Source organism: Serinus canaria, chromosome 4 (assembly GCF_022539315.1).
Source record: "Serinus canaria isolate serCan28SL12 chromosome 4, serCan2020, whole genome shotgun sequence".
Lineage (NCBI taxonomy): Eukaryota > Metazoa > Chordata > Aves > Passeriformes > Fringillidae > Serinus > Serinus canaria.
The window spans coordinates 49,307,004-49,329,386 of record NC_066317.1 but is presented as its reverse complement, the minus strand read 5'-3'; the positions used below and the strand labels follow the sequence as shown (position 1 = coordinate 49,329,386).

Sequence of the window (22,383 nt, the reverse complement as noted above, 5' to 3'; positions counted from 1 at the left end):
GGCCGGCCCGGCGGGCGGAGGGAAGCGGAGCGGAGCGGGGCGGGCGCGCTCCGGAAGAGGGAAGGAGCGGCGCGGCGGCGGCTCGGGCGGAGCGGGATGGCAGCGCGGGGGTCCGCGGGGGACAGCGCGCTGCGCCGCGCGGCCGAGCAGTGGCTGCTCTGGGATAAGGTGAGGGGCGGCGGCTCCGGCCGGGCATGGGCTGGGTGCGGGGCGATGGGGGTGCCGGCTGGAGAGGGGTCAGGAGGCGCGGCGTGACGCCCGGCTGTTGCATTGTGCCTGTTTGGGATGCGGTAAAAGCACCTGTTTGCTCCTTTGGCTCTGCTTTCAGAGCTCTCTGAGAAAGGGGCGCTCTCCCTCCATCCATCCCCTCCCGCTCAGCGGCGGGGCCGGCGCAGGTGGGGCTGCGGGCCCCCCCGGCGCTGCCGCCCCCTCGCCCGGTGCTGCGGCTCCGTCACCTGCCGCAGCAGCCGCCGCTCTCGTTTAGAAACATCCTGGCTGCTCTCTCCATCTGGCTTTTAGCTGTACTGAACGTCTTTTTCAAAAGGGCAGGTATTGTTCCGAGCCGCTTCAGTCGCACGGCAGCTGGTAGACTTAAATTATTAAAGACCAGCATATATTGCCGTGTTACCTGTCTCTCTGTGTTAAAAACTTCCTGGTACCTTCAAATTCTTGTTTACTAAAATATTGATCCCAAAAGACATAGGGGCTCACTTCAGAAATACTCGGAAATTCAGAGGTTGTCAGTCCGGTGTTTTTCAGGTGTTATTTCCCTTCCTCTTGAGACTTATTTTTGGTTTTGGTTTTGACAGCACTATATGCAGAAGTAAAATCTTCTTTGTGTTTCTGTATTCCACATACTTAAAGAAATATCTTGCCGTAGTGGTGTTCTGGAAACTGTCGTGTAGTTGCTTGCTGCTGCAGGTCCCACTGAGATGCAGGCCTCTGTTGGCACCTTTGGTTTGCAATTTACATGTCATGTCACTTTTCATATAATTTGTTCATTTGGCTGTATTGGAACACACTGGCCATTGCCCCTCTTCAGTCACTAATTGACTCCCCCAGGCTGAGCAATCAACAATGCTCTCTGAGTTTTGTGTAGCACACATACCTGTTTGGTAAGGCATCTTCTGCTTATTTCAAAAATATCAGTGGAAACATCCATTGATTCTCTTATTTAGTATTCTTTCCAGGTTCTAAAGGACGTTGTTAGAAGTACCTCGAGCTTGTTGTGATTCTTCATTAAAATCAGTAAACTGTTTAATCGACCAGTTAGCCAGTTCTGGTTTTATTAGTGATCGAGCAGTGCCAAACTAGTCCTCTTTTCAGAAATGCTAATGCATCACAGCAAATGACAATAGGCTTTTGTGCCTTTTTTTCCTAGTTTAGTTAAATTTGAGAAAATAGTTTGGTTTTAGAGCCTCTTATTTACATAGCTTCCCTGACTGGCATTTGTTATATTCCTGTCTTCTGTGTAATAATTTCATTTTCAACTGGTTATTCCGATTATTTTGCTAAACCCTCTGGAAATCTAATGCAGTATCCCTTATAGGATCTTTACTTTTGAAAGTTTAGCCCTCTGTTAGCACTTGCATCTTTGACTTAGTAATGACTGACTAGTGTGCAATACCCATTGCTGATTGCTCAAAAATGATGACATATTTTAATTTCTCAGGGAGCTGTTGCATGTTTCTATTGAGCAACAGGAGAATCAGATGTAACCCTTGTCCATTTACTCTGATATAAAAAAAAGTTCCTTTTTGATATGCCGTGATGGGTTAATATTTAATGATGGTAAGTGCCATGTTTCTTACAAAATAATCGTCTGCAAGAGCAATCCCTTATGGCTGATGGCAGTCCTGCTGACCTAACTGGAAGTGTCTACCTGCATGGCAATTACTGGGCTTGTTACCAGGCTGTTTTCATCACTCTGTTCCTTACAGTAATAGCATATTTTTCATTCTTTCTATTATCAGTCATATAATTATAAATTGAATGTAGCTTTTGGTTTTAGTAAAAATAAAATCTGTTTAGTCAGAAGTTTTGCCTTTCCTGTGAAACCTTGTGGGTTTATCCTCTATTGATGATAACTCTTTGGACCTTCCAGTAGTGTAGATTAAAGTAAATAACTCGAGTGTTACCAGGTGATGCTCAAGCTAATTGCACTAGTGGTTATTATCTTGGTATTAAATCATCTGTCACTATATTCACAGAAAATGGTACTCCCATACTCATATCTGTTTAATTTGAGAGCAGAAAAAGCATAACCTGAGAAGATCAATTAGAAAGGAAAAAGCCAGCATTTCATCCTTCTGATGCAATTTGGTCCTTCTTTGGTAGAGATGCTGTGAAGAGTTTGTTTAGGCAGTAAAAAAAGCCAAAACCAAGATTAGTTTTTTACTTAGCTGTGTACAATGGCATCATAATGTTCTCCACAAAAGAAAAAATAGGCAAATTCTTAGGAAAAAATAGCCATAAACAATTATAACAGTAGTTCTGGAAAAATCTTTCTGCCATATTGAACAGACTTGGCCTGGTTTTTACCATTATTTGGAGGCAGGCAGTGGGGAACAACTAAATTAATGCAATCAAGTTTCTTTTTTCTTTAGAAAATTATGTGGACTGAAACTCTTTAGAGTTGAGCAGCCACCTGGACATGTACATTTAACCAGACTTAAAAACTGGAGGATCCATCTAGTTTCACAGTAGATACCAAACCTGGGAAATTCCACTAAAAACAAACAAAAAACTCCTTGTCTGTGAGAGCTGCAGGATGGTCCTGCTGTCCTTCTGCATTGACATTGCACCTTCTAGTCTGTCAAACACCTGTAGAAATGTGTGTGGTATCTACCTAAAAACATGCTCCTTTCAGTAATAAGAGATGATTTGTGTGCATGAAGCTCACACAGAGAAATTAAAAGGTGATTAGGCAGTGTACAAAAGTGGATGCAAATGGTGTCATCCAGGCTTTACCTTTGAGACATAGGCCTGATGTTAAAGCAAAAACTTGACATCAACTTGTAAACAGCCTAAACTCAGTTATGCTGCCTGTATATTCTAGAACAACATAGAATTATATTTATTCTTACAGAAGGTAATTACTCAATAATTATAGGTAATTGTGTCAAGCTGCCTGCAAGGAAGTGTCAGTTACAACATTCTTGGACTGGTATATTGGTAATTTTTGCACTGGAAATCAGTAATTCTGGGGTACCTAATTGTTTATTGCACTCAAGAAGCTGGATTTTTTTTTTTTTCATTCTTTAGTTTATTCTCCATTATGTAGTTTGTTCATTAGCACTAAAGGCTCTTTAGCTTTTTCAGTATGTATTTAAACTGTGTTGTTTGTCCTGTGGCAGTGGGTGCACAGGTCAGTGGTTAGGACATCCCCATCTGGTCTTCTTTGATGTGCAGAATGTTTATACCTTTGTATGCAAACTTGCTCACATCCCTACTGCTGTGTGTATTTGCAGCATTTTCTGAAGCTGCAGAAGATGCATGGTTTTACATTCAATTCTTTTTGCCTAGAATGATATGCTTTCCCTTGCTGTAAGCATACCTAGGTCATCCAGGAAATAGTGAAGTCTGTGACTTTTATGAGTTCATTTAGTTGCCTAGAAATCAAAGTTTGTGTCTCTTTGGAGATGAGAATCTTTGTACTCCAGAGTAAAGTGTGTGTACTCATGCAGTGAGTAACCTGCTGCCTCTCCAGATAATCATGTTGTCAGGAGTCTACCACCTGCCATCTGTCCTCTTGGCTCCTAAGTTCTCAGGAAATCAAATACTGAATTTCACAAGTCTCACGTTATAACATTGAGAAGTTGAGGCATACAGGGCTTTGCTAATTCCCTAAGTCTGGAAGCAAGAAGAGTAATTAACAATAGAGAATCTGTGGAAGAAATATACCAAAAAAAGCAGTGAAAGTTAGAAACTCCTCACTCTTCCTAAGTGGTCTGACATTGCCTTTTTGTTGCCACTCTCAAGTAATTTTATTTAAGAATTTGGCTGTAGTTTCTAGGCTTTCATCCTGGGGTTATGTTTATTTTTACAAGCATTACCTGCAAACATGTTGGAAATTATCTTCTGCCCAGTCTGCTTAGTTTTGCTGCTACCTCTGGTGCTATCCAGTCTTGGGACAAGGTTATGATTTAATTTGTTTTAAACTCTAGATCTAGTGCTATAGAAATAACAAATATTTCTTAATAATTATCTTACCTTACTTAAATGTTTAGTGTAGTTCTTGTGTTGTGATGAGGAAAAATTCTCTGAATTGTGAAAGTGCTGCTTTTTGTTTGTTTTGTTTTTAAAAACAGAAAACATTAAAATAGACATCTTGGAAGTCTTTTAACACCCCAGATTGTGAGAGATATATACACATACACACACTGCTGTCCAGGTAGCATGTTCAGTTAAGGAGACAAATTTAAAGTAAGTAATACTCAAGGCTGTTCTGATTTAAAATTAAGAAGACAGCGTGAGTTCTGGTGTTCTTGAAATTTTGTGCCATGTTTTGATACTGAAACCCAGAGACTGGGACAGGAAGTCAGTTCTGTTAGAATGAACAAAACCTCATTTAGAATGTCTGAATTTTGTGTCAACAGAATCCAAAAACTTACGCAATTGTGAAACAATTGCTTGCGGAAGGAAATGCCGGAGAACTGCAGAAATACTTTGGCTCGCGGATGGAGTTTGGCACAGCAGGGCTCAGAGCTGCCATGGGAGCAGGGATTTCCCACATGAATGATTTGACTATTATCCAGACAACCCAGGTATTGTGTTCAGCACTTTATCTCACTTAACTGGTTGTATATATATGAAAGGAAGAGCCTGATTTATGGCAAGCAAATGAGTATTCTATGGAAGTACAAATTCTCTCCTATTCGTCCCGTTTTCAGAAGTGATTTAAATTATGATTATTAGCTGAGTGCTGATATCTGAATAGAAGCAGAAAGAAGCTATTAAACCATTAAAAGAAGTTACTTTCCGTATTTGATTTGCAATTTAATTTATACATAGCTGCAGTTAAGCTCAAGTATAACAGTTTATGCTGTTGTAACAACTACAAAAAAACCCAAAGGTAGCCAACATTTGTTTAAGCTTTGTGTGTGCTAGACATGGTTTTACATAGAGGCAGTGAAGGTAAGTATACATACATGGATCCTAAAGTAGATCTGCTTGGGGAAAAAAACCCACAACCTCAAATAACTGCAGCCTGGAGTGGTGATGTATCCTGTGCTAAAGAGATATCATTATTAAGGGTGAGGTTTGGTTAAAAACCTGAAATGCTGGCCAGCTGTTCTCTTCCTTGTATGAGACCTGTGACAGCTGAATCATTTCTCAAAATCTGCAATTCAGACTAATTGTATTACCTGCTGCTTTTTGGAGTTGATTCTGATATTTTAAAAAGTACTTAAATACTGTCCAGGTTTGCAATATTGATTTGAAGGTTTCTGATATTTCTTGGTGTTTATTGGTTTCTGATATTTCTCAATCCTGGACAAGCTGAATCCCAGAGCAGTACAGTGAGATGCTATGTATGCTCAGCTTCCTAAGACATCAGCATCTTAGCAATTATCCTAATGTGATGATAAATTAAACATCAAGATTGGGTTAATGAGGTGATTTGTTGTTGTCTTAAGGGATTTTGCAGATACCTCGAGAAGAATTTCACTGACCTGAAAAAGAGAGGAGTTGTAATTGGGTTTGATGCTCGTGCTCATCTTTCCAGTGGAGGTAGTAGCAAAAGGTAGTTCTTCAGTTTTGCATTTAGTATTTTGTAGATACCTTGTGTGAGTGTGATCCTTGATGGATTTATATCTACTTCAATTGTATTTTCTTTCTCTAAAGTGAATTAATGTGTGGGATTTACAGTATTCTTACATACTGGTAATGCCAAAACAGTTCTTATAGTTGTGCTTTGTCTTTTGGAAATAATGGGGGAACACACTGAAATTGAGTCTGTACAATAATTGAGATATATTTATAAGTGATGGTGCTTTTGTTGGGATTTTGTAATTGCATTAGGGTGGGAGGGAAAGCTGTGAATTCTAGGAAACTAATAGGCAAGAAAATGAGTATATTCCCTAGGTATCTTTTCTTCCTGTTTAGGTTTGCAAGACTTGCTGCCAATACCTTCATCAGTCAGGGAGTTCCAGTTTATCTATTCTCTGATATAATACCAACTCCCTTTGTGGTAGGTTTTTTATTATATGTTTTTATTCCATTATCTGCTTTAAAAGTACACAAATTCTGTCAGATACCTTGCATTACTTAAATTAAGGATAACTACACAAACCAGTTCTTACTTTTTAAGCTCTTCCTGCAGAGATTCTTGTACTTATTTAGCTATGTATAGTTTACAACATAGGAAAAGAAGGAAGAATGTGGAATGTCAGTGGATTCCTGTAGAGTCTGAAGTCTGAAACATATGCTCACATTTGGCTGGATTTTTACCTTTTTTTTTTTTCTTTTTTTTCTTTTTTTTTTTTTTCTTTTGAGGGGAAGAAGGGCAAGGGCAGGTATTGAATCCAAAACCAAAATAGCAGGTTGTTGGAGTGCAGTGATGTTTTGTCAGAAGTGTTGTTGAATTGTGTCCACGATGCCCCCATCAGAGCACCAGGTGTCTCCAGAGCAACACAGAAATCCCTGCTCTTGGCCCTTGTCCTAAAAGCAATAATTTCTCCCTATACCAGTTGCTCCAGTGAGGATTGCAAACACAGTGGTATAAAGACTTTCTACAGAGCATTCTTATACTGATACAATTTTTTGAAGATTTAGGATCAAATTCTTCATAGTGCAGTTTAAAGTGGTGTTGCAAGAACTGCAGTTGGTTGCATTTCAGTATTAAATAAAGAGCCAGGAGTAAACACAAATTGGACCTGTGTTCATGAATAATGCTCCATTTTTAATTCACTCCATCTGTTTTGAGCTAATTGATAAGAGCTCTCTCTGAAACAATTCTCTTCTGAGCCCTGATGGAGTAGCTGCTCCCCAGGCTGCTCCCAAAAGGCAGTGTGGATGAGACTGCTTGAGCTGCAGTTCTCTGCCCTCTGCTGACTTGTGTCATTACCCCAACAGACTTGGCACCCTCTAAGGCCTTGGGTACCTCAGGTCATTCCACAGTAGGGAGCATATGCATCTGGCTTCCTTCTAGAGAGGCGTTAGAGAGTCACAAAGCATCTGGAACAACATTAATAACCCATAAATGGGAAAATGCACAAGGGAAAACAAGTGCTAAAGTTGTGCCACATGGAGTCTGGTGGAACAAGTACTGTTTAGCTTCTGCTTTAGGGAGTCAGTGTGCAGGAATCACATCTTGACTTTATTTTCATACCAAGTATTATATATGCACGAAAAGAAATTATATATATTATGTTGCACATTCTATTTCAAGTAACTTTCTCTTGTTACAGCCATACACAGTAACTCATCTGAAGCTTTGTGCTGGAATTATGGTTACTGCTTCCCATAATCCAAAACAAGACAATGGTTACAAGGTATTCTAATGTGTTCTATTTTATGGCTTTTTTTTTTCCATGTAGAGAAACTAGTGCAATTGAATATGGTTTCTATCATGGTATAGACTTAATCAATTACTAGTCTCACCATCTCTTCTATGTATTTAAAGCTAGTATCATGTTAAACTAATAATATAATTAAAATCTTCACTCTAGAAAGCAGGATGCCATTGTAATCTGCAATGCACTGAAAAAAACACAGCTGAATTGCCTGTGCACCAGTCATTCAGTAGCTGGGCAGTCATATACAGACTGTTTGCAAAATACAAAAATAGAAGTTTTTTCAGTAAGTTTCTGGGCCTTTTGTGTTTCATTATGGATCTTCATATCTTTTGATCAAATTAAACTGCTTCTTTTTAATAGAATAAAAATGGGATGTGAAAAGAAACACTGAGGATATGAAAAGAATACTTTGGGTATATCTAAACCTAGATATACCCTATAATTTACTGTAATACTCTAGTGAATTTACTGCACATTAGCCAACAAAAAACATAACAAAACTATCTTACAAGATTAATGATCAGATACTCACTTGCTATTTTTTTATTTAGGTTTACTGGGAAAATGGTGCTCAGATCATTTCCCCTCATGACAGAGGAATTTCTCAGGCTATTGAGGAGAACCAAGAACCGTGGCCTCAGGCTTGGGATGACAAACTGATTGACAGCAGCCCACTGCTTCATGATCCATATGCCATGGTCAATAAGGAGTATTTCAAAGACATACAGAAACAGTGCTTTTACAGGTGACTGCTGTTAATTCCTTTAAGAATACAGGATATTCCCTCTAATATGTTAGCTGGGCAGTTTAAATTCATGGAAGTGAGGGTGGCCACAATCCTGCCATGACCCAGTTCTGCCTGTGCCTTTTTGTCATCTTTTGGGGTTGCATTGGCAGGTCTGAGGTGGTGTCATAAGCCAGTTCATAAAGCTGTCCTGGCAGAAGTCTAACTCAGCAAAGTGAGCAAATTTCTTATGATAGCTCCCAGTATTTTCATGGCCATGCATCAGGCAAGTGTCCCAGCAAGACTGGGGCTGCTGGAGGTGGACATGACATGGACAACCTACCAGCCTTAAAACAAGATTCTCAGTGAACCAGGTTTTTAAGCCAGTTCTGGACAAGAAGGTCTTGCTCTGTCATTCCAGCCTTGCTTGTGCTCCTGGTAGCCTTGGGTGCCTTACAACAGCCTACTCCTATCACTTGCTCAGTAAAATCTTTACTTAGCAAAATAAAGTGGATGTTTCTCTTGGTGAACAGTTAGAGTGGATTTATGTAGTACAGGAGTATCAGTCTTTTAGATCTGCTTATTTATGTAGAAATTTTAAGCACCAGTAACCATGTTCTTACTCTTGCTAAAAACAGTAAGGAGTTACTAGAAAGCTGGGGCTATTACACTGCTTTTTCAGAATTTGAATTAAATGTCTCCTTAGGAGTTTGCATGATTTCACGTATGCCCAACGTTTTTTACCTCCTAAAAATGAGTGTGCTCAAATTGGGCAGGCTGCTGTTTGCTCACAGTTTTTGGGGGTTTAAATGCTAGAGTTGGGGATGAAGAGTCTCTTTAGTCAGTTGTATTTGTTTTTCACTTGACTTCCTTGGGATGTGTAGACTGTACTGTCTTTCTTACTCCAGTGGTTTGCACATACTAGGATATTGGATGCCAAGAGTGACTCATATTGTTGAAAAATTAGGCTAAGCCAATTTTCAAGCCATTGCTTTTAAAATCTGACCTCCTTTAATTCATTATTTGAACAGTGATATAGAATACTTGTATCTATTTCCAAACATAGTCAGTTTTGTGCAGAACAGTCTTCCATGTCCAAGTTTACTGTTAACCTGTTTTATTTCAGGAATATAAACAAGGAAACAAGCCTGAAATTTGTTCATACTTCTGTGCATGGCGTAGGACATAAATTTGTGCAGTTGGCATTCAAGGCATTTGACCTTAGCCCTCCTTTTGCTGTTCCGGAGCAGAAAGATCCTGATCCAGACTTTCCCACAGTGAAGTATCCAAATCCTGAAGAAGGCAAAGGTGTTCTGGTAAATAGATTTAATTTTTTTTTTTTAATAGTTGTGATGTCTCTCAGTGTTTTCCTTTTTGCCAGAAGTCACAGCTGTAGATATTGGTGGAAGGTCAATTTTTAATCTGTTTCATAGCCTTACATTTAGTGAAGAGTTAGCTGGTATCCTTTCATTGACATAACCCTCTTTGAACCAGTCAGGTAGTAATCAGCTATAACTTTCAGCTACTTTGTACTCTAACAGAATGGGCAGGATCTGCACTTGGGACAAAGTGGTAGTCAATTTTAAAAAATAAAATAATAATAAAAATCCTCTCATTTGTTTTTGGAAAGCTTCTACTCTTTTGTTCTAACACAACACCAGGAGAGGGCAGGAGTAGTCCTGACAGGTGGTTAGAGTTTCTACTGCTATTTCTGTTACACTTTGTTATTGAAGGATCCCATTAAATCTAGGTAGCTTTTAAGGTTGGGCTACAGAAGTAGAATGATGTAGGTAAAGTTAAATGTCCTGGTTATGTTCTTCTGCTGCCAGGCTAGAAGTTTTGGGGTTTTTTGAGAGACACATAATGATTTTGGGTGTTTGAGATTAAATAAATTGCGAAAATTACTTAAAACCTATAAAGAAAGTGAAAATATTATTTGGGAATATTAACACTCATCTGGTCCTGCTTGCCACATTTCCAGACATTGTCTTTTGCTTTGGCCGAAAAAGATGGGGCAAGAATCATTTTAGCAAATGATCCTGATGCTGATCGACTGGCAGTGGCAGAGAAACAAGAGAGGTATGGCAATAAAGTAATGCAAACCATTGACATTTTTTACTCCCAAGGTTAGGCTCATTTGGAGAATTCTTGCTACTTGTGTTGTAGAGGAAGAATAGTCACTGTAATAATTTTTTGGCTTGAAAGACACAGAAATGTGAGAAGACTGTATGAAGCAGACCACAGTAGAGGCAGGATATGAAATAATGATCAATATTAGACAGTGTATAGAAGCCTGAATAAATAGTTGACACTTGCTGTAGTTTAGGCATGCACAGAAGCATGTGAATTGTTGTGCTATTCTTTTTCAAAGTTAAGTTTTCAGTTAGATTTTTTTTCACATAAGACTGATAAACATTTTTTTCATTCTAGGTTTATTAAACAATAACTTGGATTCAGGAGAATCTGTATAGTTCCTTGATAATCTCTTCTTCTTCAATATGAGTATCTTCTTTCTCAAATCCTGTTAAACCAAACATTTCACTAATCATTAGATGATTTGTGCCTCTCTTGCTCAGTTTCCCCACTTCTTTACATAATGTTATGTATTTGCATTTCACCTTAAAGTTTTTCACAGTTTGGTACTTCTCAGTGTAGTCATTTGTACTCTCCCCTTCAAGAACCACATATATGTGCATTATTTATCTTTGCATACCCAGTCAAAGAAGGGGATCACAAAAGGCAGACTTGCTCAGTCAGGGGCTTACCATAAATTGTTCATATTTGTGAAACGTAATCTATAGTTCTGACTCAATACAGCTGTCCTCTTTTTTCCTGACCTCTGATATCCTGTACTTCTACAATTGTTTACTTTTCTGTATTGTGGTTTTATCTGATTAATAAAAGAAAGTGAAGATATGATACCAAGTGCTGAAGTTCAAGCACTTGGTATCATATCTGCAAATAGTGGTGTTTCTCCTTTATCTACCTTGATAAAGCAGAAACTAATTTGAGCAGTTAGTAACCATAAATCATCAGCAAAAATAAGCTTCAAGGTTTCAGCTTAGAGAGGAGCAGAAAAAAAAAATCTGCTGCTGGGCCAGCATATATTAATTCCCAGTGCATGAGAGCCAGAAGAGGGATGTAAAATTATGGCAACAGTCTTTGGTACCCAAGGGATGATATAGGTATCTGCTATATGTCCTCAGTGGTTGGATTAAATAGTTGAATCTGTGTCAGTTAGACAAATTTCAAAAGTCCAGTAAAAGGAGACAGTGCAAATACCCATTTTGCTCAACAGATAACCAAACAGCTAAAGTAGTAGCTTTAAAATGCCAGTATTTTCTTTGGGGTTTTGGGGTACTTTTAAATTCATTAGCCTCACAGCATAAACTAAGGAGGTTTCTCTGCCTTTAGAAGAAGAATGATCTTTTGTGGACACTCTGCTGTATCTTGGACAGTGTTAGTTGGGAGGTTCTTATTTCAATGGTTTTGGTCTCTGCCAGCCTCAGGTGGCAATTCAACATTGAGAAAAAAGTATAAAAAGTTTCAGATGATGCTAGTTATTATGGGTTAAAACAAGAATGCAAAATCACTCATGCTCTTTGTCTGAAAACTTTGAGCTACCAGAATCTTGAAGAGCGGTGTTAGTTTGTTGCATCCACTACCAGTGAGAGTGTGGTCTCTCATTCTGCTGCCTCTACACTCGCTGTTTAGCCAGTCTCAGTTGTCTCCTAACTTCCAGTCCTGTGCCTTCTCAGACTTCTGCCCTAGCTTTTATTACACTAATCAGATATTAATATAGGCTTCTACAGTATCTGTACTTCTTCTTTGACAGAACCTCCTGTAGAGCACACTCTCTCAGCACTCTTACACTAAGTTGCTGCTGTGCATTGCTTTGTGCCTGTTGGCATCAATAAATGCAGGAGACTGAGTCTGCTTCTCTTTCACAACAGGTACTGTTTCTGTAGGTCTTGGTTTTGTCAGTCTGGAAGTGTCTCTGTCCCCTTTTGTGACTGGGAATTTTTTGGGCAATTTTGACATTTGTCTTTCTTTTTTTCTTCATTTTTTCCTGTTCTAGCAACACATCAATATTAATCTTTTATACCCATTTAAGATTTTTTTCCTATCTTCCCAATGACTAATTGATGTATTTGTCACTAGGTCAACTAAAAATACTGATCACTTGAGAACTGTATTTTTGTGTCTATGTGCTTGTCTTAATCACTGCATTTATAATTTGTATGCTGAACATTTTTGTTTTACTTAAAATATGTTCGAAATATCACTGTTTCATCTTTGGATAACTGCAAAAGCTTATGTGTATGATGGAGAAGAAAGGTAAGAGTTTCAGAATACTTTGGAGGAAGAATTGTTTTGTTTGTTCATTAGGAGCACATGATACCTTGTTAGTGTTATGTGGAATTCCAAGGCAGTGGTTTATTTGTTAATATTCATTTATAGAAGAACCAATAGATTCTTTTTTACCCCTGGTATTATCCTTTGATTTCATGTACTTTCTAATATTTTTTTGCCTGTAGTGGTGAATGGAAAGTATTTTCTGGAAATGAACTAGGAGCTCTTTTAGGCTGGTGGATCTTCACTTGCTGGAAAAATAACAGTAGGGATACTCGTGCCATTAAAGATGTCTACATGTTATCCAGTACTGTTTCTTCCAAAATCCTGAGAGCAATTGCACTAAAAGAAGGTTTTCACTTTGAGGTAAGCAACACATTGCACATTATTCCATGTACTTTTAGTATCTTTCCTACAAAGTGTCATGTCTTAAAAAGAAAAGCAATGTTTTATGAATGCCTTGGATTTCTCCTCACTGCTGTAGGAAACACTGACAGGTTTCAAGTGGATGGGCAACCGTGCCAAACAGCTCATGGACCAGGGCAAGGCTGTTCTTTTTGCATTTGAGGAGGCTATAGGTAAGAGACAGAATTGTTTTCATATCTTGCAAAATAGTGAAAATAGTACTATGGCAAAAAGTGACAGAATTGCAGAGTCACGAAATGGGTGAGGTTGGAAGGGACTGTGGGAGGTCATTTGGTCCAACCTTCCTGCCCAAGTAGGGTGTCCTAGTGCATGTTGCGCAGGACTGGACCCAGATGGTTCTTGAATATCTCCAGAGAAGGATATTCTGTAATTTCTCTGGGCAACCTTTGCAAGTGCTCTGTTAGCATCCCAGTAATGAAGTAAAATGGAAAAAAAAAGTAATAATGGCCACATTTTGTGTCCTCAGTACAATGGGTGTATTTCCAGTGAGTAGCAGATAATTATCTATTTTGCTAACTGATACTAGTTTTTAAAACCTTTCTATCTCTGTTTAGCACAAAGTTGTGAGCAGGAGTATGTATCTACAGCATGCCTGTAGCATGGCTATGCAGATTTGGACTGCAAATTCTGCATAAACTTTTTTTTTAAAAAAGAAACAAACACATTTTTTTCAGACATGAACTTGAGGTTTTTTACCTGGCAGATTTAAGCTCAGTGTAAATGAGAATAAAATAAAGTAAAAACTACCCCAAATTACATTTGTGCTGGAAAGCCATGGTTGAAAGCCACAAATGAAAGTTATGAATTCATGAGGAGGAAATTGTAAAGCTCTAATACTTTTTAAGTATCTCAATACCTGAAAACCAGAAAAAATGTGTCTAATTTCACACATAATTATCAGTGTTACCTTACACTACTGTAAAGGTAATAACATTTGAGATAATGCTATACTTGCATTGTTCTTGCATGTGGCATTTCTCTTTCTAGAAAGATCCATGAGGACCTGGGAGCATGTGGCACTGATATGATGCAAATCTGTCTTGAAATTCCATTGAATACCTTGCTTATTAACATTAACACTGATTAGAAGATACATTTTTTCTGCTTTTGGTTTGACTCTAAAATGTCTGTGCTATAGTAATGTGCACTTCTTCTTTCAAAGATGTTTGGCTAACCTTCCCTCCCCTTCCTATTTCCCGTTAAAAGTGTCTAATTATATCTAATGTTCCTTGTTTAGGGTATATGTGCTGTCCTGCTGTTCTAGATAAAGATGGTGTCAGTGCTGCTGTTATAACTGCAGAGATGGCCAGCTTTCTGGCAACCAGGAATTTGTCTTTGTCTCAGCAGCTGAAAGCTGTCTATGATGAGTGAGTTCAATTCTAATTTTTTATTTTTCAGATTTTCTCAATTTCACATGCTGTGGTTAATAGGGACTCAGTAGCAACCTATAGTTTATAAAGAAATAAAATGTGAATTATTGTACTATTAAGACAATTCTGTAATAGTAATCTTCAGGAAGGGTTCCTGCCTTGTGGATATGAATATATTTATGACTTTGTTTTGTTTTAAGGTATTTTAAATACAACTACCTTACTAATTCTCTATTAGTAATGAGATCTTTGTGGTGTTTTTCTTCACTTGCCTGAAAGGTTTTTTCGTTTTGGGAAGTTCTGCACTTGGGTCCTTTTAGAGAAGATTGGGCAGCTGTATTGCTGAGCTGTAGAGATGATAGTGCTTCTTGCTGCTTAAATGAGCCAGACACTCAAAAATGTTGATGACTGAATGGGTCTAAGTAGCCCTGGCTTATTTATTCCATACATAGAAGCCAGCTTCTGTCCTTGCAGGGCTACTTATGATTAAATTAATTCTAGTTGGCTCTAAAGTTAGGCTTTTTATTGTATTAGTCTGTCTTTTTTTTTTTTTTTTTTTTGATAGATTATTGTTGTTGAGTTTTGGTTCTCCTTTTCTCTTTTTGCTCCTGATTAATGAGATTTGAGCTGATTATGCAGAAGTGCTGTGACTGGCCATTACTCTTGGCTATATACAGCTGGGTATCCCTCTGAGGTCTTTTAATATGAGGCACTCCTTTTCTTTTGTTCTTTTTTAATGGGTTCAAAGAAATCAATAGCAAAGATGAATATTGGATTTCATGAGGCAGGGAGTGGTTTTTGTGGAGGTTTTGGGTTGTCTGTTTTAAAGGAGGGTGCAGCCAGGCTGTTTGATACACTCCAGCTCTTCATGTCTCATACACATTAACAAGGGAGTGTGGAACCTGCACAGAGACTGGAAAACTCCAGCCTTTGTGCTGCTTGTTTTGCCAATCCTGAGTTCTCATTTCTGTGCAGCACTAGCTGCACATTGTCTCTCACATTGTTTCATTGTCTCTTTAAGAAGGAATCAAGTGGCAAAGACTTGCTTACACTGCATGGATAAATTGTGAGATATAAAAGCATGAAAGAGGAATTCATACCTCGAGTGGCAAATACAGCATCTGATGTGAAAATTCCTTTAAATGCTACTAGCTGGAAATTCATATTCAAGAATTGAATATTCAGCCTCTAGCTTGAGGGTTTTTTATTATTTTTTTTAAATACTAATACAGTAAACACCTGCTTCAGGTTGACCTCAGAATATTTGAGTGGAATTGAGCTGTGGCACAGTGCTGCTGTGTAAATACCCGCTGAAAAGGACTCAGAGCTGCTTTAGCATAAAAGCAGTCTATAAGATATCACTGCACATAGTCACTCTTTGTGGCAAAGCTACAGATAGAGGGAAGGATACTAATCTGCCCTATTAAACTGTTGCTTGATAACGAGCTGGAAGGAGGGTTCTTGTTTTGTTTTGGGGGGTTGTTCTGCATGTGTTTGATTTTTGTTTGTGACTGATAGAGAGTTGCAGCTTTCTACTTCTTACTACTTTACTTTTTTTGTCAGATTTGCCTTGTGAGTTGAAGCAGAAGAAACTCTGTTCTGTATTTTGGAAATGTAGAAGGGGAATCTGTCTCAAAGTAAAAGCAGATAAGAAAGGACATGGTCCTAGTAGGCTTATCACTTCTTTCAGATACAATCTAGGTTTTGTTAATTCCCTAAATGAATTCTTAAGACTAATTTAACTACTATTAACCTTCAAGATGTCCATTTAGGTATAAACATAACCCTGTTTAAGAAGGCATTCAGATTTCTAGCGTGAACATCCTAGTACTAATGAGGGTTCTGCCCCTCAGATTTTCACTCCCGTCAAGGATATTTATCACATCTTGATCTGTAGCAAGAGCTCACTTGGACAACCAGTCCAGGCTTGTATGTTTCTCAACAACATGATATTTTGAAAAGTCAGTGTTACCGGGTCATTTGTCTTTGCATCACATTACCTGGCAGCAAATAGGTGAGGTAGAGAGACAATGTTCAGAACAGTTTGGTTTAATAAAAACACTTCAATGGGAGAGTAGAAACACTTCAATGAAGTGTAATTGGAAAAACTAGTCTGGAATTTGTTTCACTTAGAAAAGGTCAGCTGGAATCCACTCAAAGAAACTATTAGATGTAATCTCTTCCCTTCCTATGGTGGTTAGAGCACTTCAAGGCAATAGTGATATCCTTTTTTCTTCTGGTGTTGCTGTAAACTTTCTCAGTTTTCATAATTAAAAATAAAATACATCTGCAGAGAAGTTTATTTCAAGTATGTAAAATGGGATAATTAAGCTGTTCAGACCTTTTTAAAATTGTAAGGGCAAGAACTGATGCTTCAGTTGGGTGAGCATGAGTATAGTGTTGCTTTTTGGAAGATTGTATCGTGTCTGGTGTAGAACTCTTAGGACATTGCTTCCTGGATTCACTAATATTGCATCTTCACAGATACGGCTTCCATATTACCAAAGCTTCGTATTTCATCTGCCATGATCCTAAAGTTATCCAACAGCTTTTTGACAACCTTAGAAATTTTGATGGAAAAAACACATACCCAAAATCTTGTGGTAGATTTAAAGTTTCTGGAATAAGGGATCTAACTACTGGGTATGACAGCAGCCAGCCAGATCAAAAGGCTGTAAGTATCTTTCTAAATTACATGTAAATCATATATGATGTTTATACACATACATAAAACATTCTGTGGAGAAACACTAAACATATTTACATACTGAGTCCTAAACCAACTCAGATTGGTGACAATTATTATGCCTTGGTGAGAGGAGGGGAAGTCAAGAGGGTGTTGGGTTTTTTGTTAGGTTTTGTGGTGTGTTTTTCTCTCCAAGATGACACTTTGTGAAGGGCAGTAGGAGGATCTTGCTGCCTTGCTACAGCAATCTGCATTGTTTTCTTGTGAGTGGAAGTTAAACTGTCTATTAAGATGTGGCTTTGGATTCTATGTTTCTCCACAATCTCCATTTCCTTTCCTCCTGGGAAATGCCATGACAGGTCAACTTCAATTAGCAGTAAAAAATTGTCTAGGTTTGAAATGAGCTACCTAGTAGTGATGCAGTTCTACCAGATTCCAGGCTGAGGGCAAGGCTGTCCTTGTGGTCTCAAGACCACAATGTTGAAGAAAACAGAACTAAACTATAATTTTAGCTAATGCTTTTGTCATGCTATTTAACATCAAGTCATGGGTTTATTTATAGTCTCTTTCCAAGTTTTTTTTTAAAAATATTCTTAATATTTCTAGATACTTCCTACTAGTAAAAGCAGCCAAATGATAACATTCACTTTTGCTAATGGAGGAGTGGCCACAATGAGAACCAGTGGGACGGAACCAAAGATCAAATACTATTCTGAACTTTGTGCACCCCCTGGAAACAGGTATTGTCACTAACAGCAGTACATCTCGTGTAACAAAGTCTGTGTGGCTTAATGTTGTTTTTTTTAGAGAAATAAGAGCTCTCCACGGTCTAATAATATTACTAAAGTCATTTTAGTGAATGTATTTGTATAAAGCTTCAACTCTACAAAATTTGTTGACACATTCTTGTCACTGAAATTACTTTGCACTTGGTTTTACATTCAGTGAAAACAGTGTCAGGAAAAACATTCTGCCTTAAATAAATGCAAATATTTTCACCCCTTTTTTACATACATAGTTGCTTTAAAAATATTTAATCAAACATTAAGTGTTCTAATATATTTCAGACCCTTTTATGTTTAGCAATTATATTCTTAACCAGTAGCCTTGGAAATTATACAATCTTAAAGATAATAATTCACTTATATAATGAAAGTAATACTTTTTCACAGATGAAAAGTCATCTAAGAATACTGATACAGGTATAAAAATTACACTTCTAGTCACTTATATTTAGTAATAGAAAATCTTCTGAACTCAGATTGGTCATACTGCTTTAGATTATATTGTGGAGTTATGTGTCTTCATAGTCTTCATGCATATCAGTCAAAAGTGAACATCAGTGCATTGTCATAAGAAATCAAATATATAGATTTCTAGCATTAATATAAAATGTTTGTCTAAAGCAATGCAGCAGATTTAAAAATTCCTCACACTAAAACTATACATTTTAGCATTTCTATAGTTTCACTGTTTTCTGTGTTTGTGTGATTTTTGTTTTCCAGTGATGTTGAACAGCTCAAGAAGGAACTAGATGAATTGGTCAATGCTCTTGAAAAACACTTCTTTCAACCAGAAAAAAACAAACTTCAACGAAAGACTGAGTAAAATAGCAAAATTGCTACCTTGATTGGCTTTTGCAGATTTAGAAGTGCATTATTTAAAGGTTAAGGTTTTTTAGGACCAAACATCTGAGAACTCTGACTATAAAGACTTCTGCTTTTAAGAGTTATTTTGGGTACTCTTGGCTCTAGTATCTTATTTTGGAAGGAAAGTAGTACCTTTACTCTTAATGGACCAAAAAAACCCAATCAGTTGAACTAAAAGCTTTATGAACTAAAAGTTGACTGCAAATTTATTTCAATCAAAACTTGTTTTAATTAAATATAAGTAATATTCTGATATCTGAAAAGCCTGTTTTGTGGTGCCTTATTTGTTTTGTGTGCATATAATCTGATAACACTATGCAAATTTGTCTAGGTTTAGATTTGCAAAGGAAGCTCTTCTGTTAACAGGAAGCATTTAAAGCCTGTGGTGAGACTTTGACAAACTTGGGGCAGATAATTCTGAAGTAGTGATCTTTCTTAGGGATTTTGGCCCAAAGAAACAAGAAACTCACAGCAAATTTGTTCAATATCTATTTGCTATGGGACCATATATAATATTCCAGGCAAGGGATACAAAGTGCACTAAACTGTCTTTGAATACCATGAACCCATTAAGATAGTATATAGACATACAGCATCTTTTTTGCCTCACTGAACTAAGCATAATTAGTTCAATGCATAGCCTAGTTTTGGAGTCTCTCTCGCTGTGCTGCCATGACTTGGTGCCTCTCTAATTTAGAGCAGAAGTTCCAATTTTGTTGCATGCTCTTGTCGGTGCTTGCAAAGCATGAGAGGGTTTTTTGGAGGTTGCCAGTTGACTTTAATATGGGGCTTTTCTGCATTTTCAGTATTTGCTTTGGATATCAGTGTAGCAGTAATTGTCACAACCATTGCTACATCCTTCTTATAAATGTGAAACTTCTAAGCTTGATTATCCTCCCAGAATTCAAATCCTCTGTACTTGTTATTTTCAGTGTAACTTGAAGATTGCAGCAGTTGTGCAGCTGGATACAGGGAGGGAGCCCTGGGGGAAGTGGAAGGAGAGGAAATTTTACACAGTCTGATGTACAACTGCAGATCATGTGCAGTCCTGTGGTGAGAGGCCTCAGAAATTAGTCTGGGGGTGCTTCAGGGTACTTTGGTGGTTTATGACACCTTCTAGGACATGACAGCGGCCTCTCAAGTCAGCCTAGTTGGGTGAATTATGCCCCATCAGAAGGATACCTTCAAGCCTCCATGTGCAAGTCCCAGTACTTTTCTGGAGGGGAGTTTTCATGCCTGAGTTGTGTAAGGGGGGACATTGGCAGGATAAAAAGCACTATCCCACCACAAAGGATCTGCATCTTACTGGCTTCCTCCTTGCTCGAAGGCACAGACAGAGGAATGGCTCTTCAGGAGGCAGGCTGGGGCAGTGCCTTCAATTTGGGCTTTGATGAGCTACACCCAGGGTTGGAGAAGCTTTGTGGGTCTGCACAAGCCTGCAGCCTTGGGCTCTGACAGGAGAGGTGATTCTCTCCCTCCACTCTGCTCTTGTGAAAGCCCTCTTGGAGTACTGCATCCCAGCACAAGAATGATGTGAAGCTGTTAGAGCAGGTCCAGAGGAAGGTCATGAAAACAGAGGGTTAGAATGCCTGTGCTGGGAAAAAAGGCTGAGAGGGCTGGGGTTGCTCAGCCTGTAGAAGAGGCTATGAGATCTTTCAATATATAAAGGGGGCTTATAAGAAATACACTTTTTGCCAGGGACTGTAGTGACAGGACAAAGGGAAACAGTTTTAAAGTGAAAGAGGATAGATTTTATTGGATACAAGGAAAGATTTTTTTTATACTAAGGGGGGTGAGACACGGGAACAAGTTGCCCAACAAAGCTGTTGGATGCCTGAAAACGTTCAAAGGTTGGATGCAGCTTTGAGCAATCTGATCTAGTGGAAGGTGTCCCTGCTTCATGTAGGGAAGTTGAACTAGGTGATTTTTAAAGGGGATCATCAGACCAAAACCATTCTATAATTCCTTTTACTCTCATTTTTATTGGGAGGGCTCACATTTCTTTTGCTGCAGAATATGATAAAGGATGCTTTACTGAATTCATGGGGAAGGCCTGAAGAAGGATTACAGGTCCTGAATTTTTTAATGTATTTATCTTAACATCTCCACAGGCTGGAGAGGCATACTTTACATGTGCCTTTTTATGCCAAACCTGGATTTGGATTTCACTAATGTTAGAAGTTTGGAAGTGAGACCTGAAATGCGCTCATGTATACTGAAGCATCCTGAGGGTGCTTTAGAGCATCCTCAGAAACAGACATAGGATGATGACCTAATCTTTATCACTTTGTCTTCCTAAGGTCAAGGAATTTACTTGCTCTGTTCCTTTCTCTATTCCAGACAGCAGTTTACAACTTCAAAGGGGCAGGGCATGACAAAAAAATAGCCAAACCTACAGTGGTTTATCAAGCTGCTTGAGCAATTACAAGAAACTACAAGATTACAAGAGAAAACTTGTTATTGCTAAAGTGCTTACTAACCTTGTCTTGCATCAGAGAAAGAGGATCTAGAACTGAAATAAAGAATCAAAACAAAGGCAGCAAGAGTATAGCAAAGAGAGAAGTTAGTATTGCAAGTCAGAACGGGTGTTAAGCTACAGTTTCTTCACAGCTGGTCTAATTCTTCCACTAAACTGTTGTGTAAGACAATGAAGCCTACTTAGACATTGTTAGTCCCAAGACAGATATTGAAACACAGACAAATGTAGTTTGTAAAAAAGCAGCCTTGAACTGGGAGCAGGTGCACTAGCATTTTATCCAGAAATGGGAATTGCCATGACTGGAATAAAGAGTGCTTGCAGCCTGGACTGAACTTGGGCGTAAGGGAATTCTTGGCTGTTTCTAGAGAAAGACAAATCCCTACATTACCAAAAAACATGTAAAATTAGCCTGTTTTTTATAACAGATGGAAACACAATTCCAGTGACAGCTATAAATATTGATCCTACAGGGGATCAGACCTATGAGGCTAGAGGGAAAGACTGAAAAGAATTAGGATAGTACTCAAAACTGCCAAAATAAAACCCCAAACCAGTAATGCTTTTAGTGTAGACCAATGGACTTCACTTAAAGGTTATTAGTTTTTTTAAAAGTCCCAGTATCATAAAATTTACTGAATAAATTAAAATTCAGGGATGGATTGGAACAGTTTGGCTGGAAGGAAGTAAATACATTTTGTCTAAGTACTGTGAACTTAGTCCACAGCATATAATGTGAAAGTATTGTTATGATAGTCAAGTATTGAGTTGCAGAAGGATTTATTTGATAATTTTGCTATATACAGCAAATCAAGCAAGGATAACTGGAATTAATTCTAAAAGAAGCTTTATTATATAAGCAATTTTCATTTTGTACAATGTAGGCTTAAATATGTAATTGATTCACCTACAAAGTTCCTGTAAATAAAGTTTTTCTCCTTGCTAACCCTTTTTAAGATTCCAGTGGTCATGGCTTTTATTTTCACACACCACCAACAAGCAAATGTTATGTCCTTGATTAACAATCACTGTGAATAGCAACGTTAAAATGATAATAAATTAACAATTCTTAACCACCAGCATAAGTATTAACAAGTTTGGGGATTTTTAGGATTCTAATGCTGAAGGCATCTGGATGCTATATGTATATCTAGTTAATTGTAAATAAAAATAATCACCAGT

At 38.1% G+C, this 22,383-nt stretch overlaps 1 protein-coding gene across 1 annotated transcript; it reads left to right on the top strand.

Moving 5' to 3' along the window:
- Positions 1-22,152, top strand: PGM2 (phosphoglucomutase 2). The gene is made up of 14 exons (XM_009100021.4): positions 1-168; positions 4,599-4,766; positions 5,637-5,743; positions 6,106-6,190; positions 7,410-7,493; positions 8,069-8,262; positions 9,368-9,557; positions 10,223-10,320; positions 12,780-12,960; positions 13,079-13,172; positions 14,258-14,387; positions 16,875-17,064; positions 17,683-17,816; positions 18,582-22,152. Exons 1-14 carry the CDS (start codon positions 97-99, stop codon positions 18,682-18,684), a joined length of 1,830 nt encoding a protein of 609 aa, XP_009098269.1. The 5' UTR covers positions 1-96; the 3' UTR covers positions 18,685-22,152.
- Positions 22,153-22,383: the final 231 nt, after the last annotated feature.